At 43.1% G+C, this 17783-nt stretch overlaps 2 protein-coding genes across 6 annotated transcripts in view; one reads left to right on the forward strand and one right to left on the reverse strand.

The window, feature by feature from the left end:
* Positions 1-17783, reverse strand: part of acsl6 (acyl-CoA synthetase long chain family member 6) — a 68167-nt gene that overhangs the window by 31507 nt on the left and 18877 nt on the right. Inside the window, exon 1 of one of the 5 annotated variants that reach the window (XM_029250950.1) lies at positions 1280-1712. The exons of 1 other annotated variant lie outside the window; for it this stretch is intronic. In XM_029250950.1, the coding sequence (XP_029106783.1) occupies positions 1280-1325 (46 nt within the window). In that variant the 5' untranslated portion in view covers positions 1326-1712. Of the gene's footprint in view, positions 1-189; positions 257-1279; positions 1714-17783 lie in introns of those variants that run through there. 3 more of the 5 variants (XM_029250949.1, XM_018752036.2, XM_018752034.2) reach the window with 3 other exon arrangements.
* Positions 10841-16798, forward strand: LOC108934363 (interferon regulatory factor 1-like). The gene is made up of 10 exons (XM_018752038.2): positions 10841-10960; positions 12056-12147; positions 12271-12370; positions 12625-12795; positions 13321-13358; positions 13547-13673; positions 13925-14050; positions 14359-14390; positions 15133-15187; positions 15952-16798. Exons 2-10 carry the CDS (start codon positions 12061-12063, stop codon positions 16086-16088), a joined length of 873 nt encoding a protein of 290 aa, XP_018607554.1. The 5' UTR covers positions 10841-10960; positions 12056-12060; the 3' UTR covers positions 16089-16798.

Consider the following 17783-nt stretch of genomic DNA (forward strand, 5'->3'; position numbering starts at 1 on the left):
TTAATTATTCACACGGAGAGAAGAATACATTTACCTCGCTGACTCGTTAAGTAATTTACACGCTGAATTATAGATGCCCTTGAGTGACTTTGCGTGAGGGGCACACGAGGTGGTGGCAAACGCCACGAAGCGAAATAAAGGCAGACGAGCCAGTACATCTCCCGTCACTCGTTTTAATAACTTTAATACCTTTAAATGTCCCCCCTTTGGCGGACGTCTTAATGTAAGAGGCACCGTCGTCGCCCTTGTTAATCGGGCCGCGCTGATACCTGAGAGGAAGCGAGTCGCATCGCGCCGAATCGAATTTCCTCGTCGCCTGTTCCCGTCTCGAGGTTTCAGAACCTCTTTCCCGTGGACAGCGCCCTCCAATCAGGGAGCGAGGCCGCCCGCGCGTGCGGGGCGCACGTCACGCGAGCCGCCGCGACGCGGGCTCGCGGCCGCTGTGGGGGGCTACCCGCTCCTCCAGGTACACGACATATCGTCATGTGTAAGAGTAGTATAAACGCAAAATGAACAGAAATATCGTTACAACATCGTTTGAATTAAAGCTTCGGCCACCGCCGGTACCGTACAGTACTTGCTGCTCCCCACGTTACATTTCTAGGGGAATAAATATAAATAAAAATAAAATTATGCATATGATCGAGCCACATTCTGACTCGGGCAAAAGTCGCGGGCTGAACTCATAAATTCATCGCTCTCCTTCAGTTATATTACACTCATGTAACTTCCAGTCCCTTAGAAAAGAGCCGATGTGTAAATGCAGTGCACACAAAATGCGGTCTTTAGAATCTAGCTAAAATCGTCCGCATAATCACACTAATATCAACTGCATACAACATATTATAGCGACGGAGCACACTGTAGAAGCACAGCAAAAAAATAAAATCCGACAAGGCGTAATTAATTTCTGATGAAATGGGATAATTACAGCAATACGTCAACGCATGCCAAATACTGAAAATAAATGCAGGTGTAAAACGTATAGCTGGATGAAAGGATAGGTACAGATGTATGATGTATGTATGTAAATATAATATATATATGTATATATGTGTATATTATTATGTGTATATCTGTGTACTGTGTATATACATCATCATGCAGCTCTGGACCCGTGCTGATCATAAAGGAGAGTCACAGTCAGCGCAGAGCCGGCGACCGTGTGGGCATTTTAAAAAGTAATATGTCTCCCCGGCTAAAGGTGACGGTGAATTTGGAGTATGAGCTGTGTCCGACACGCGCGCGTTCTCAAGGATGGAAATGACACGAAACTCACCTAAAAGGATCCAAAGAGAGCCAGAAACGAGGAGGAAGGCGAGCATGTCTCTCTCATTGAGTCTGCTGTCGCAGCACACGGCGCGCTGGAGTGAGGAGCTTAAAACTGCAGCGTGGACGGAGTGCCGCAGCTCGGCGGCTCGGCGACAATCTGAGGGATTAGGGGGGAATCACTGAGCGCTACTACACACACAGCGCGCACAGGGCAGCGCGCACACGCAGCGGACGCACGGAACGGCACGGCACAGCGCAGAGGCAACACGCAGGCAGACGCGGTGCTGCCGGAATCGCCGCGACCGGCTGCTGCTGCCCGACGTGCGGGCGACGACGTGATGCGAGACCGCGGTCGCGTTCCGCCTGCATGCTGGGCTGCGGGACACGAGTCAATCAATCAATGTCCTGCAATCTAACGTGGTTAACCACATGTGAATATTCAGAGGGGAGCCATTCTTGTGTTTTTTTTTATTTTTAATTATTTTTTATTCCATGCATACCGTGCGGTCCATGGCATGTTAGACGTCATGTCGCCTTTATTTAATTATATAATATATTTAGTTACGCATTAATTGCAGCCGTCTTGGGTACTAAGCTTCACACATCGGTGGTAGAATTAAATTTTTTTAATTAATTCTTTTGGTGGTCTGGAAGCCATAAGCGTTTATACTTTAAAATTAATTATTTTACGGTGGTTGTCAGACTCTGTTCGTGTGGCTGGGGAGGGGGGAGGGGGGGGGTTGAGTAGATGCTGGAGCGCGCACGCGCTAGGATGTTTAAAGGGGCCCGGATCCTGCTGATTCACAATTCCCCGCGGAAAAAAGAGGGGGGGCGGGGTGGTGTTACGTTGGATCACGTGGTGCAGGACGTCCACCACTCCCCGAATCTGCTTAACCTTGAATATCCCCCTGCCAGAGCCAAGTGTCGTGGGTTTCAACCCCCAACGCGCCCCTGTACGGAACGTAGCTGCGATTAAAAGCATCTTCTCCTGTGTATTATATGTGTATCCGGTAACACAGCAACAGAGAAAAACGAACAAAGAAAAAAAAAAAAAAACAGCAAAGCACCGGCGTTTCATTCGCTGGAAGAAGCGACCATTTCCTATTTATCATTTGACTTTCAATAAGCTTTACTTGGCATGAACATGAAACGATGAAAATACACAGGGCGTCTTCTCTTCGGCTTTACTTTATAGAGCTGCTCTGCAGGCACGCGACTGACCTCGAGCCGGTCATGACGAGGAACCTCCGTCTGCCACTTCCGGTCGTGGCACCAGCGCGCGCGCGTCGCGGAGGAGGCGCAGGCCCGTTGTGCGAGGTGGCGCTGGGTGACATCCCAGTGTCCCTCTGCGGAGCAGGACGGGAGACGCGCTGGGGTCCCTGTATTGTGTCCCGAATTGTTCCGATGGGGGTCGGGGTGAGAGAAGAGCACAACTACGTGGGTCTTTTACAACTCGTAATTAAGTTATGAGCGCTGCCTTTGGACCCGGAGGTTGTGGGTTCGAATCCCACCCCCGGCTGTTGCACCCTTGAGCAAGGTACTTAACCTGCATTGCTCTAGTAAAATTACCCAGCTGTATAAATGGGTAAATAATTGCAAGTGGCTCTGGAAAAAAGCATCAAATAAATGAGTGAATTGTAGTAATTTTCTGTGATCCACTCGCAGGGATCACTTAGCCACTTCACTTAGCCTCGAACCCTGTGCTTCTGGGATAGGCTCCAGGCTAACACAACCCAGGCTTGAACAAGTGCTTATGGAAAGTGAATGAGAGTGATTGAATAAATTAACATTCTGCCATTATTCCAACACAAAACACTAATGGGCTTCCTGTTTCAGAGCTAATATCTTTTATTAGGGCACTGAAATAAAACTAAGTGAAATGTGATACACGTGTGAACGCATTAAAAACACCTCAGCACAATCCAGTTCATTAAATTCAGAGTTGAAGTTTATTATTTTTTCACAGTATATTTTTTTGCCATAATAAAAGTGAATTAAAAGGCATTTCTTCCTCCTTTATTTTAAGAGCCGTCAGAAACTGGGTTTTCATGGACCTGTCATTGTAATCTGAATATGGATGGACACACTGATTTTGTCCTGTGCTATCGGGGCCCTGTGTCTCGTAGACCTGGACAACCCCGTGCCATCAGCGAACCTGGGCTCAGCTTTGCTGGTGTGTGTCGTCACAGATGGATGACTCATGGCGCCAAACAGAACGAGGAAGCAGGGGACGGGGGGAGGAACTGAAAGGAAAGCAAAAGCTGTGTGCAGCAGAGGTGTCCAAGAGTCCTCGTGGAAGCGTAACAGCAGCTTTGACTTGTTCCAATGTCACCGGACTGTAAAGACAGATGGCCCAGCAGAGATTTGGTTTGTACTTCTTGCATGCGTGCGGGCACACACACACACACACACACACACACACACACACACACACACACCCGGGTTTTGTCCTCCCAGGAGGCAAGATTTACGTTCAGAAAGGAACTTTCTCCATAGCCAGTCCTCGTTGGTTATTTTAGATTCTTTTCCGTCACGGGTCCAGATATTTTTTTGCGCCAGAGGTATCCTGTAATGCAGAACTAAAAAGAAAGATGTTTTGAGCGAGATGCAGCTGCTTGTAAATCTAGATGTGAATGTTTCTATTTCCAGTGACAAACTCTGCATGTTCAGCTCATCGTCAAAATGCACTCGTATGGTTTTACAGCTGACATTGCATCGCTGGCAACTGGGAGATTTAAGTACAGTTTCAACGATCTGAATTACTGTGTTTCCAACTAATGACACTAATTTCTTGGGACTTACTTGACAAGTAAATGTAAATAGATGCTAAACATTTAAATATAAAACACAAAATGAGCAATATTCATATGACAGTGTAATGCACAAATGTATTGATATAACACACACACACACACCATCTGAAACTGCTTGTCCCATACAGGGTTACGGGGAGCCGGAGCCTAATCTGGCAACACAGGGCATAAGGCTGGGGACACACACACACACACACACACACGCGCGCACACACATTTTCTGAACCGCTTGTCCCATACGGGGTCGCAGGGAACCGGAGCCTAACCCGGCAACACGGCATAAGGCCGGAGGGGGAGGGGACACACCCAGGACGGGACGCCAGTCCGTCGCAAGGCACCCCAAGCGGGACTCGAACCCTGGACCCACTGGAGAGCAGGACCCGGCCCAACCCACTACGCCACCGCGCCCTCCTACACCCTGTTGATATAATACATAAATTGTATTTCTATGAGATGTACATCGCTCTGAAGAAAAGCATCTGCTAAATTAATAAATGTAAATATAAAATGTCATCATCATATTTTCGAATATTGTGTCCGCTTGCATTTTACAATGAGTACGATGCATTATACACTATGAGTTTCTGGATTCGTTATCCTAATATATGATTCTTTGGAGCATTAACTTATTATAACAGCAAACAAAGCTTTTGGATTTTGCATGTTGAGTAACAACTTTACAGTGGCTCTGTGTTTAAACGCTTTAAACTCTGCTGTATTGAGGAAGACTGAGTCAGATTTTCTTTTAGCAAGATGTACTCTTTCATTTGACCGAATCAGTGTGAGCTGAGTCAGGGACGGAAATTATTTCTTTTCTTTCCACGACACACATCATCCCAATGAACTTTTTTAGTACCGGACTCGAGCGCAGTAAAAGGGCATCGAAACAAACGTGACAGCTGAACCATGAAGGGTCTTTTTTACGTTATTTCATTTTACAGATCAGTTTTTAAGTCAATGAAAAATGCAAATCCCATTTCTGCTTTTAAAGTTTGCATTGTATCTATACGGTAGATTACCTGATGCACTGTGAAATACGCAGTCAAACTGCTCTTGTGCTGCTGAGGTACGTGGTCGTTTCCACAAGTGGCGAGGAGGACACGATATGAATGTCTTGTGAGGTCCAAAGGCGAGTGATGCTCTCGAATTTATTCGCTAGTCCTTTCTCTCAAAATACGAGTAACTGGAAGTACTCATCCGTGATCCATCACAAGGGTGTCTTTAATTTTTCAGATGGGTGATAATATACAGGAACATTTTACAAGGGCTTTGTTTTTAAATTACTGCTCACCTGGCCGATTCATCCGAAGCAACTCGCATGTCTGTATGGTTGTGTTTCGCTAGCGGAATCAGATTCTATAGGTTATATGTTTGTTTCCTTAACCGTCCTGTTACTTGCTTTCCAGTGATGCAATTTATATAATTTGCCTAGATATGAATTAATGAAATACATAGATATATTCTTCTATATATATCTATAAATATATATATATGTCTTCCTTTTGATTATTTTTTCCACATGATGCTGATGACATCATAGTTCCAATTCAGCACTGGGGCAACAAAAGCACTGATACCAGTCCTGTCTGTCTGCACTGTAACTGTACCATCGCTGTACCGTTTTGCTAAATTTGGCCTCTCAGGTATTTTTGCTAGACATTTTTGGTGCATCCCATGGTTGAAAGCATTGAAGTTTTTTTGTTTGTGTCACATACATGGATGTTTCTCAAATAAATGCACTGAAATCCTTTGTTTTAGAAAAAGATTTTCACACTCCAGTGACTTCGTCAGCTGTAACTGGCCTCTAATTACACTACCGCTCTTCACTGCGGTATTTCCACCTACCGTCTATAAAGATTTAAACATTTTACTTCGAACAACCAAGCATAACAGCTGACAGAAATAATGCTTGTAGTTGTGTGGTGCTTAAAGACCTAGTCTTTTTGGCTTTTAAAAAATTTTCAATGTTCACTTGTATGCACTAAATGACCCCCCCAAGCATTCCTGTGCAATAGCCAATAAAAGTAGAATTATATGAACAAGAATGACACTCATTCAGTAAAGGATCCTTCACGCTCCCTATCCCATCTTTTCATATTTGAACGGAGCTGCATTGTTAAACCTTGCTGAGGAGGGTGCAGGAAAGAGGATGTCCATTGAATGCAGCCAATGTTTTAATGATAAATTATGAGGAGGTGTCCAACGTTGAACAATGACCTTTTTGGCAAACCTGCCAGCAAGATTTTTTTCAGGTCCATTCCTTAATGGGAATTTGGAAAATTCCTTAAGCAGATGCAGTTTCAAAGTTCTGGTCTTGAAACCAAAATATTACATTAAATTAAATAAATTCACTTCAATACAATTCAACAAAGATCTTAATTTCTACAATTGACAAAGGCTTTTATTATTGTTGAGTCGGGGGTGCGGTGGCGCAGTGGGTTGGACAGGGTCCTGCTCTTCAGTGGGTCTGGGGTTCGAGTCCCGCTTGGGGTGCCTTGCGACGGACTGGCATCCTGTCCCGGGTGTGTCCCCTCCCCCTCCGGCCTTACGCCCTGTGTTACCGGGTAGGCTCCGTGACCCCGTATGGGACAAGCGGTTCTGAAAGTGTGTGTGTGTGTGTGTGTGTGTGTGTGTTGTTGAGTCAGTTCTTTTTACTGCATAAAGACATAAAACACTTTGAAAGCAACTGATAAATAAAAATTACAATACAAGGACTTTTATCTGTTATACTACGGGCTTAGAGGGGGGTGCGGTAGCGCAGTGGGTTGGACCACAGTCCTGCTCTCCAGTGGGTCTGGGGTTCGAGTCCTGCTTGGGGTGCCTTGCGACGGACTGGCGTCCCGTCCTGGGTGTGTCCCCTCCCCCTCCGGCCTTACGCCCTGTGTTGCCGGGTAGGCTCCAGTTCCCCGCGACCCCGTATGGGACAAGTGGTTCTGAAAATGTGTGTGTGTGTGTGTGTGTGTGTGTGTGTGTGTGTGTGTACTACTGGCTTACACTGAAAGGTGTACCATAGTAAAAGCTTTGGTGCCATTTAGGATGGACTTTCCTTCACCTCAACTGGTACAGTTCCTTAGCAAGTGATATGATTAGGCTGTGGAGCTAACAACCCCGGTCTACAGCTAAGTAATTCGTCTCCTTCCTTGCACACAGGGAGTAACATCGCTGTCGTCACTGAACGGCTCAAACAGGGTCGGTGACCTCTAGTGCACCCTCCTGCTCTGTATCCGTGCAGTAATCTCAGAGAACCACTGGAGGTAAATCTCAAGTACCCATTTCACAGCCACCAATTTACCTGCTTTTGATCTGTCTAAGATTGAGTCTGACCCCTCAACACCCAGAACCTGGACTATTAGCGAGCAACAGAATACAATTAGCTCAAGACCTTAATCCTGAGCTCGGAGTAGCAGGCGAACCCTCTGCTTTGCTCTTAATTGGTTCCTGCTGTAAATGTTATTAACTATCACTGCAGCAATTCAGATTGGTAGAATAAGTGGAATAAATAATTGTCTCGCGCGGATAAAAATAGGTCCACCTCAAGGGCTGGACTGGGCGTCCTGCAGGTTGCATGATCCAGTCCTTATGCACTACAGTACCTGCCACCTTTAAGAGTTGATAACCTGTCTTGCTCAGAAAGGACTCACATAGAGCCACACATCAGAATAACACCGAGACCCCAGCATTTGGAACAGAAGGTGAAAGCTGAAAAACGAGTCTTTCCTCAATCACTTCAGTGCATTTAATACTGTGCATGTAAGTTTTTCGAATATATGGATTTTTTTTCCAATATTTGAACATTTTTTGATCCACACATGGCTTTATTTTAGGGATTACACACTACTTACTGATTTCATCTTGTGACACTTGAATTGGATTCACTAAAAAAAATCAAAGACTGAGGCCTGTCATCATTGTTTTCTGTGTTTTGAAAAAACAAAATTCAAGCAGAATTCATACACAGTAATGTAGCCACTCAAAAAATGGTCAGAACAATGACAGTTTATTGAGACAATTCAAAATCATACAGTACTGTGCAAGAGTTTTAGGCACTTGGTTGGGGAAAAAAGCTGTAAAGTGAGAAGGCTTCTAAAAATAATGCTCTTTATTAATAAACTTCCTACAAAGCTTAGTAACCGTCCATTGTCAACAACCATTTGTCCCAAGCGGGGTCATGGGAGGGCTTGTCCAGGTCCCGCCCTTTGGTGGGTCTGGGGTTCGAGTCCTGTTTGGGGTGCCTTGTGATGGACTGGCGTCCCGTCCTGGGTGTGTCCCCTCCCCCTCCAGCCTTGTGCCCTGTGTTGCCGGGTTAGACTCGGGTTCGCCGCGACCCTGCTTGGGACAAGCGGTCTCAGACAGTGTGTGTGTGTGTGTGTGTGTGTGTGTGTGTGTGTGTGTGCGTACTTTCTTTCTTTAACAACATACAAAACCCTTGCTGTAATACTGTAACTTTTTGCAAAAGTAATGTTTGGAAATCTAAAATATGCTCTTTCCCACTGACACTAATGCAGAAGACATTAAATAACCGTCTAAAACAAATATTATTGGGAAACATCTAAGTGCCTAAGACTTTTGCACAGTACCGTAAACAAAACAGCAACGCAACAAAACACACACACACACACACACACACACTCTCTGAAATCACTCGTCCCAAATGGGGTCGCAGCGAACAAGAGCCTAACCCAAGGAACACAGAGCGCAAGGCTGAAGGCGACACACTCCGGCCGGGATGCCAGTCCGTTGCAAGGCACCCCAAGCAGGACTTGAACCTCAGACCCACCAGAGAGCAGGATCCGGCCAAACCCGCTGCGCCACCGCGCCCCCCACCCAAGTAATAAAATTCAAACTGAAAAAGTAAACATATTTTCTCAAGAGCATTGATAAAGTATTCAGATAAGGTTTCAGCCACAGATATTCAAGTATATATTCACTTTAAAGTCACCTTACTATTCAAAGTGAATTACTTGGATTACGTTACATTACGTGAATTACTCTTAAAACACAGGCAGCGCTCATCAGCAATTCCACGTTCATTCCTCGTGTGGTTTTTTTGCAGGCGGCATGATCTTACAACATCTGGGTGGCGTGAGAGGACACGGTTCAATCCCGGCTCAGTCTGCGTGGAGTTTGTATGTTTTCCCCGTGTCTGGGTGTGTCTCCTCCAGGTGCTCTGGTTTCCTGCCACAATTCAAAGACATGCTGTTCAGGTGAATTGATGACTCTAAATTACAACCAGAAAAATGTGTTTCATTGGTGTATGGATGAGTGACCCATTGTAAGCAGTGAATTTAGCAGTGTAAATCACCTTAGGTGGGCTGATAACACTACATAGAGTTCACTGCAAGTCGCTTTGAGAAATAGCATCTAGGCATCTGCTAATGAGTAAACGAGGGGGTGTGTGAGCATGGCAGCAGAACCCAGACTCACCTAACCACGGTTTGTCTTTTAAGACCAACATGAATTTGGCTCAGAGTCATTTACATAATTTGTCTTTTTGATGCAAGCAAGGTCTATGTTTCTCTCCAGGCAAAGCCAATACTTAGGCAATACTTGCGGGTTTAGCCCAGTCTGTAATCAACCAAGGACACACCAGAGAGAGAGATTGCAGGACAGTTGAAACATTCAAAGAGATTGCTTATTACCTAGTTCTTTTCTGTATTTTTACATTAAAGTATTATATATTAAAAAAAAATTTAATGTCAACAATATATATTTTTGTATATATTTTTACATTTTATAAATATATATTTAAATATTCTCTAAAAAAATATAGAATAATATAATATTAATATTTTAAATTCATTTAAATATTTAAACAACAAATATATAATAGTATAGAAATTAAATATTTAAATTAAACTTAATTTAAATATTAAATTAATATAACATATAAATTATATTATATTTTACTTATACACTTGCTTTGCCCAAGCATTGCTTTGAACTGAAAAATATATACCAGACGCTTATCCCCACACATTCATCCGAGACACGAGTGTGAGTAACTGATAAGAGGGGAACTAGTCCGCGTACGCATGCGCATCTCAGCTTCCTGCTTCAAACGGCACGTGAAAGCGCGCGAAGGGAAGCGTTAGTCACGTATCACTGCAAGGGGGGGGGGTCACCCCACTACTACACGTCCTGGGAGCCGCCTCGCGGGGCGAGACCTCGCGGGGAACCACGGGATTTTCCCGGCAGGCTCTCCGTCTGGCAGTGGGAGGAGGCGCGCTCGTGGAAGAGCAGCCGCGCCCTCTGTCGGTACTTGGAAGCTCCTGTATCGTTTCCGAGAAACGCCAGGAATGCGGGGCGCGCGCAGTAGGCGCGTTGTAACGCCCAAGTGGGGTTTCACCTTCAAACCGTAACCCTCGGCCGGCCTCAGGGACTAACAGGGTGGCCCAAACTTTTGAAAACAACTGCCAGCCCGATCATAATGCAAATGGAGGAACATCATTATATCTTCAACAGGGGGAAAGTACATTGAAAATAGCAATGCTACTCAAAAAACTTGAAATGTTTGGACGTGGCCCAGTTCCCACGCTCACGTACACTAAATTTGGTCATGGCTGCGCGCTGCTGCGTTGTTTTTAATGCGCTACTTCCTCTTCGACGGCGGCGCGTTGCAAACAAAGGCATGATTTCTCGGAAATCAGGCGGCCTGCGCCTGCAGTCCGGCTGTGCTCTAGCGACGGCTGCGCATGCGCAGAGGCAGCGCGTGGAGCCGCTTATTTGTCAACGGAGAGAATTCGCGAGCAGTCAGTTGACAGCCGCGGGGACGCGCTTTGGACTGAGCGCATCGCCGGAGGCGGACGGGGTCGTCCGCGTTGTACACGGTTCCGATTCAGTGCTGGAGATCCTGCAGCCGAAATTGGACACCCAATGTAAGCGTGCAGGACTCATTGTTTAACTTAAAAAATATGCATCTAATACATGCCGCAGCTTTTGGGACTGAAGTCGCGCTTTCTTGTTGTTGCAATGAATGTGAATCATGTTTCTCAAAGTTTTTTTTTTTTTAACAGAGTAGAATCGTAATGTGTTGAGTTTAGTGGTGTAGTGATTAACCTTATTTCAGTTTTTTTCTTAATATCCAATTGAATGCATGCCAAGAAATAAGCATATTTTTATGCATATCATCATGTGTTTAACTTGGGAGCGGAGCGCGTTCGCAGTCACACGTTCAATTGCGGAAATATTTATTATTTGTATGTAGAAATGCGCTTAGCTCTATTGAGAGATATACAAATGCAAACATGAAACATTTTAATTTCTATACTGTGTGTATGACGCTTCTGTCGCTTTTTTTATTGCCATTTTATTTCTAGTTCTACTGCTTTTGCTCATCATGATGATCATCATTCACGGCGGCGCGTGTCGTGTGTGTTTTTCGGAACCCCAACGTCGCCAAATGCGAGTTGTTTATGCGCGATCGTGTGTTTTTTTTTTTTTTTTTTTTCTCTCTTTTGGGAATTCTGTGCTGTGAAATTAAGAGAGAATTTGGCGAACTTGAGATTATGTAACAACCGACATCATCAATCAAACATCTTCTGTACTCCCCTGTACTGTACTGCGCTGCGAGGCAGGAGAATTAAGGGGAAAAACTGCATTATTTTCTAGAAGTTTTCCCCCTATTCAAATATTTACAGTGTCAATCATCTTGATCTTCCCTTACTCACCCATTGTTATTTTAAACGTGCATTGCTTTGGGTAGGTAGTTTGTGTGTGAGGGGGCTTAGAAGATCTACAGAGAAACCACAAAGTGTAAAGGCATATAAACACACTAATACTGAATTTCTGCTGTCCTCTTATCTATTGCTATGTTTGAACTGCTCCTTTTTTAAAAAAAAAAACGAAAAAAAAGGTGGTCCTAGGAAATAAAAGTTAACGACTGTAACATCCTTTGTTACTGCATAAACATCTGCATTTTACTTTTCTTCTTTTTTAAAAACATTTAACTTTTTATTTGACTTTGTCCACAGAAGCCATGCCGTCCTCCAGAACACGATTGCGGCCTTGGCTGGAGCAGAAGATTGAGTCCAAGTCAATCCCTGGACTGACATGGGTGGATAAGGTATGGCTCACCTGCACTACTGTCTCACTGTGCACAAACACCATTGTAGGTCAGCGCAAAACTTTTCGTTGAGCAATGCAGTGGCACGTGTGTCTAACCGTCCTCGTTTTCGGTTGTTTTAAGGGAAATAAAATGTTTGCCATTCCCTGGAAGCATGCCGCTCGCCATGGCTGGGAGATGGATACAGATGCACGCATCTTCATGCAGTGGGCTGTCCATACAGGTGGGCAAGTGAAGCAGACATTAGGGCAGATTCGTCACTTTTTAAAATATACCGTATTATGACTAAGCTAAACGTCCTACTTTGGATGAGATGTTATCGTCTTTTCGGTGGAACTTTTGTCAAAGTTTCCTTACCTGTACTCTCTTTCATAATCCCACAATCCTGAAATCTCAGCCTTTCACTCTGTAGAACTCCTTAACCATGAAGCCTCTAAGTTGCTCAAAGCACGTTTTGAAATGGATCTTGTTCTCCAGGAAAATTCAAACCGGGAGTGACTGAACCAGACCCTAAAACATGGAAGGCCAATTTCCGCAGCGCCCTTAATTCCCTTCCGGACATTAAACAAGTGAAAGACAAAAGTATCAACAAGGGCTCTCAGGCGATACGCGTCTACAGAATGCTGGAAGAAGTTCCTAAGAAAAAAGGTACGCAACCGTGTCTGTGTAGCTCATTCTAAAAGTAGTTTGCCTTAGAACACTACATGTGGCTAAAAACATGGTACCACTGTATTGCGTTGTGGTCAGAACCCCTTCCTCTGAACTCACACGTTCCAGGTTCAAATTGTCCCTTGTGCTGTAATGCCCTTGAGCAAGGTCCCTACCCTATGCTGCCCACCTGTGCAAATGGGGATCTTAAAGCTGTAAGTTGCTTTGGAGAAAATCACCTAAATGAATAAATGTAGAAATATATCAAATGTGTTTACGCCAATCTTGTTATGAAATGTGTTACATTTAGCTGGTGCTTTTCTCCCAAGCAACTTACTCTGTTAAGGTTGCAATTATTTACCTGTTTGTATAACTGGAGCAATTGAGGGTAAATACCTTGCTCAAGGGGACTACAGCTGGAGGTGAGATTCAGACCTGCAGCCTTTTTGGATCCAAAGGCAGGAGCTGTAACCACTTACCTACCAGCTGCCCCCTGTGTTAAAACCACAACTTGTCCATCCGCAGATAAGAAGCCCAAGACAACTCACAAGCGAAAGATAAAGGCACGTATTGCTTTGTGTATTTTATTTTTCCCCTTTAAATTAACTTTTATCATGGACTTAACCTGTTCCACTGCACCTGTCAGTTGAAGATATCTTTCAAAATGTATGTTAGCAATACTTGGTTAATATATTTAAAATGTTATTTTTTTTTAAGTATACCTCAGTGACGCAACATTTATTATTTTAAGAATGCTGAATGGGACACAAACCCAGAGCAGGATTGCAAAGATCAATTAAATCATTCTGGAGCTCAAAGTACAGACACGAGTAACGAATCCACGCAAGAGACGACAGTGGACAGCACAGGTGGACTTGGTAGGAGCATTATCTCTTTTTTTTTTTTTTAAAAACCTCTTCTTGCCAGTAATTTAGTTGTATATTATTGGCTTTAAAAAAATTCAGCAATGAAGTTTAAACACAGAATATTTCAGATACTGTGAAATAGCTTCAGCTTCCATAGTCGAGATTTTGTCAGTTGGACCCGTGGATCCCAGAGTGACAGAGAGAGATTTATTTTCTGTGCAAGTACAATAAAACTGACGTTCTCATCTTTCCTCTTTCTTCAGGTCTTTCAGTCCACCACTTTGGGGATGAAGGAGAGGCTGTAGAGTGCTCTACCACCGTGGAGGTCATTGCTGACAGCACAAATGAATTCTATGGATTATTCCAGGTGTCACCCATTCACACAACAGGTGCGGATCTCTTCGGCGCCGGATGTTAAATACACTTCATTAAGCTCTAGTTCGGCAGATCATAACATTGTTTTACAGCGACCGTCTTTGTAGACTTTTATATTTATCTAGATTACAAAGAAAGTTTACACATGACCTGCACCACGTTTAACAGGGATGTTAATATGTTAAGACATGTTTTGCGTCAGAGTGCAGTGGTTCGGAGCCGATGGAACAAGTCACACAAATACGATTTACATTTAAGGCAAAGTCAGTGAATGTGCTCTTTTCATAATTTGCCGTAAAACTTTTTTCAACTCATGTTTCAGATTTTGAAGATGATGAGGCAGCCATCATTGAGGTGGGTTTGGTGCATCGTCTCTGTCTCATTCACTATCTTCTAACTGCAGTGCTGAAAGTGTGTTAACCCTATCAGGATGGTCATTCTTGTATAAAGTATTAAAATAAACATAAAATCGAAATCTTAACATTAACTTATCAATGGATAAAAAAGTACGATTTACACAACTGATCCTACTTTTACCTACTTGCTTTAATCAATGCAACTTGAGGTTCACTTATTTTTGCACCTGCACTACTTCAGTGTTTCTACTACACACATGATCTCCTCTAAACCAGCATGTGAAATTGGTCATTACATACCTATCATGACTGATTCTTTTTAAATAACCAGTTTGTGGTATAACTCAGGGACACAGGGGGTCCACATACTTTCAAGCGGCATTGTATATATTTGCCTTTTGATGTCAAAATGATAACGTCTGTGATTTGGTGATTAAAAAATATGTACGTATTTGCATTTCTTTAGTTTAAAAGGGGGGGGGGGGGGCGCGTAGTGGCGCAGTGGGCTTGGCCGGGTCCTGCTCTCTGGCGGGTCTGGGGTTGGAGTCCCATTTGGGGTGCCCTGCGATGGACTGGCATCCTGTCCTGGGTGTGTCCCCTCCCCCTTTGGCCTTGCGCCCTGTGTTGCCGGGTTACGCGCCGGTGTGTGTGTGCGCGCGCGTGCGCTTTAAAAAGAAAAAAAACCCAGAAAGAAGCTGAAGTTTGGTTGAGTCCCATTTTGTCTTATCGTACCATTTCAGATGGCACAAGCTTTGGAGGTGGAGCAGTTGCAGTGGCAGCAAACAAATGCAAACGGTAAGAAGCTGACGGATTGGATCGATTCGTATCGTCACAAAGTGTACCGGCAATGCTACTGTTGCATGACAAAAAAATGTAACGCCCCTAAGTCCCCCTTCAAATATCCTAGAAGCGATACTGCAGAGTAGAGTAAAATAATGTAGAAATGTACAAATAAGAAATATTAGCACTGAATGTGAGACAAGACCTCCCTTACTGTTTGCCCCAGTCGGGGTCGTGGCAATCCAGAGCCTAGCCCAGAAGACAGGGCACTAGGCAAGTTAAGGCTACACCCTGGAAGGGATGCCTCACTCACTCACTCACTCTCACTCATCCTTGGACTCTGGAAGGAAAACACATGCAAACCTGGGAAAAATCCTGAAAATGCCACACAAGCAGAGCAGGATTCAAACCTGCACCTGAACAGCTCAGGCACTTGGGAGCTGCACTAACCTCTGCACCACCCCACACAACCCTCTATTTTTCTCAACTAATTGTCTCTGGAATGAAATGCAATGAAATCAAGTATGTAGAATATATTACAAGATGTGTACATTTTTCAATTAGAATTCTAAATTTCAGGCAGAGGGATCAGAAAGTTTTTCAAAACTGCACAGATGGGTTACAATTTATGTTTACTGACACTCATTAAAAAAAAAATTGGATAAATGAAAATGTGGGGCTGGATAATGTAGATTCTTCTTGTGTGTCCACAAATAGGTAAATGTTAGCAATCATTTTTGTATTAGTGTTTTTACAATGTTTACCCTTTCTCTTTTTAGCGCCAGAAATGGACATGAAATATTGCAAAGAACTGAAAGGACTTTCTGGAAACATGGAAGACAGTAGCAATTGTGAAAACAGTGAAACGCAGATAATTCTTTTTTCTGCCCAACTGCCGCTGTGCAGTTCTACCTGAGTCTTGGCAGTACTGTTCTTGCAACCAAAATGTATATTTTCCATATACTCCATTGGGGATTTTATGTAGTCTGTGCACCACTTTATTCCCTCCGTCGTTGATGAATGTGTTGGTGTCTCTTTTGCACTTTATACTAAGACATTTAAACATTATCCTTTAAAACATTGCCATTAGGTCATATAGCCTTAAAGTGAATTTTACCATAAAGCTGTTTAATACCAGGCAAAGGAAACTCACAATTATAGGGCTAAATGAATTTATTATATGTGATTTGGTGTAGCATTTAAAAAGCAAATGGTCTTAGAGGAATGGAGTAGTGTATTGGTCTGGTTTGGAAATGTACTGATCTAGTTAAATAAAGGGAATCATGTTGCTCTGGGAAGAAAAACTTTAAACTGGCTAAATTTTACCAAAATTTTCCCACAGAGAAACTCAAAAATGCTTTGTACTCCATGCATTTAACAAAACAGTGTTTTATCTGTGTGACTTTTGCAGCATCACTTGTTCTTTATTATTAACAGTGCCTGTCTTAACACTGAAAGAGACTCAGTTGTTTAGGTTTTGACTAATTACCGGGTATTTCCAGGGTTGTCAGATTGTGGATCATTCATGGCAACGTTTGGGTTGGACGATTGTGTGAGAAAGTTGTTTGTCATAATGTACATATTGTAGATTGTATATCTGTAAATCTATTTTTCAAATAAATACAATAATGCTCTTTGGTATGTTTGATTTGAAAAGTTTTTTTTTTTGAGGTTGGAGATTGCTTATATATTATACTGTATATTTGTATTTGGAAACAGGGACATGTACTACAGCATGATATAATGCATCATACATACATGGGTACGAACAGGCTCTGTTAAGTAGCTGCTGAAAACATCAATGGAAAGACAATAGATTTCGGAATAAAACATGGGGGGGGGAAATATTAATATTGCAATGACACAACTCATAAGAAAACAACCCTGAAGGATATAAATCTCTGATAAATACCTTTATAGCTTAGAGAGGGGTTTTTCTAATGTAAGACAAATACTGCTGATGAGAAAATGGTCACAAGGGGAGTTGGAGTGTAAAAAGTGAGCTTTGACTAATGCTCGTGTTCAGTCTGAGAACATAAACAAACTGGGAAAATGATCTCACAGGAGGTAAGACGAGTATGTTAACAGCGCCACAACTCACTGCTCCTGTGCACATGAGAATCTGAGCGAATGACCCAAAGCTTGGAGCACTGCTAGGATGTACAACACAACCTTGACCGTAAATCACTGCTTATGAAATCACTATCTGGAAAAAGCCTGAAGCTGATATGGGTATGCGGTAAAAACAAAAGCTGTTTCGGAAACTTTTAAACATAATTAATAACTTAAGCGTGAAAAAAAATTGAGCTCAATCAATTGAACAGATCAAATCTGCAACAATGTCTTGGAAACACCTACAAATATAATGAGAGGCTGTTTTAATTTAGTTAAACGCATGTATTACAGCGAGGAAAAATACAACGCGAGTGATACGTTCATTATTTTCTCCAAAAGCAAGAGTAGCTACTCGATCTGTTGTGAGAATATTTTGGTAGACCAGTCAAAACGTTTACATTAGTTCAATCCTCTTAATTTAAAAATGATATATGAAAACATAGACATGTAAAAACATCTGTATACTAATTTGCATTAACAACATTCATGAGTAGCT

The sequence above is a fragment of the Scleropages formosus genome, chromosome 4 (assembly GCF_900964775.1).
Source record: "Scleropages formosus chromosome 4, fSclFor1.1, whole genome shotgun sequence".
NCBI lineage: Eukaryota > Metazoa > Chordata > Actinopteri > Osteoglossiformes > Osteoglossidae > Scleropages > Scleropages formosus.

Bases quoted from the DNA above. Each gene is read 5' to 3' on its own strand.
- LOC108934363 (XM_018752038.2), top strand. From the start codon at position 12,061: ATGCCGTCCTCCAGAACACGATTGCGGCCTTGGCTGGAGCAGAAGATT. The intron at 13,674-13,924 runs GTAGGAGCATTA...CTCTTTCTTCAG, and splicing joins GGACAGCACAGGTGGACTTG to GTCTTTCAGTCCACCACTTT. The intron at 15,188-15,951 runs GTAAGAAGCTGA...TTCTCTTTTTAG, and splicing joins GCAGCAAACAAATGCAAACG to CGCCAGAAATGGACATGAAA.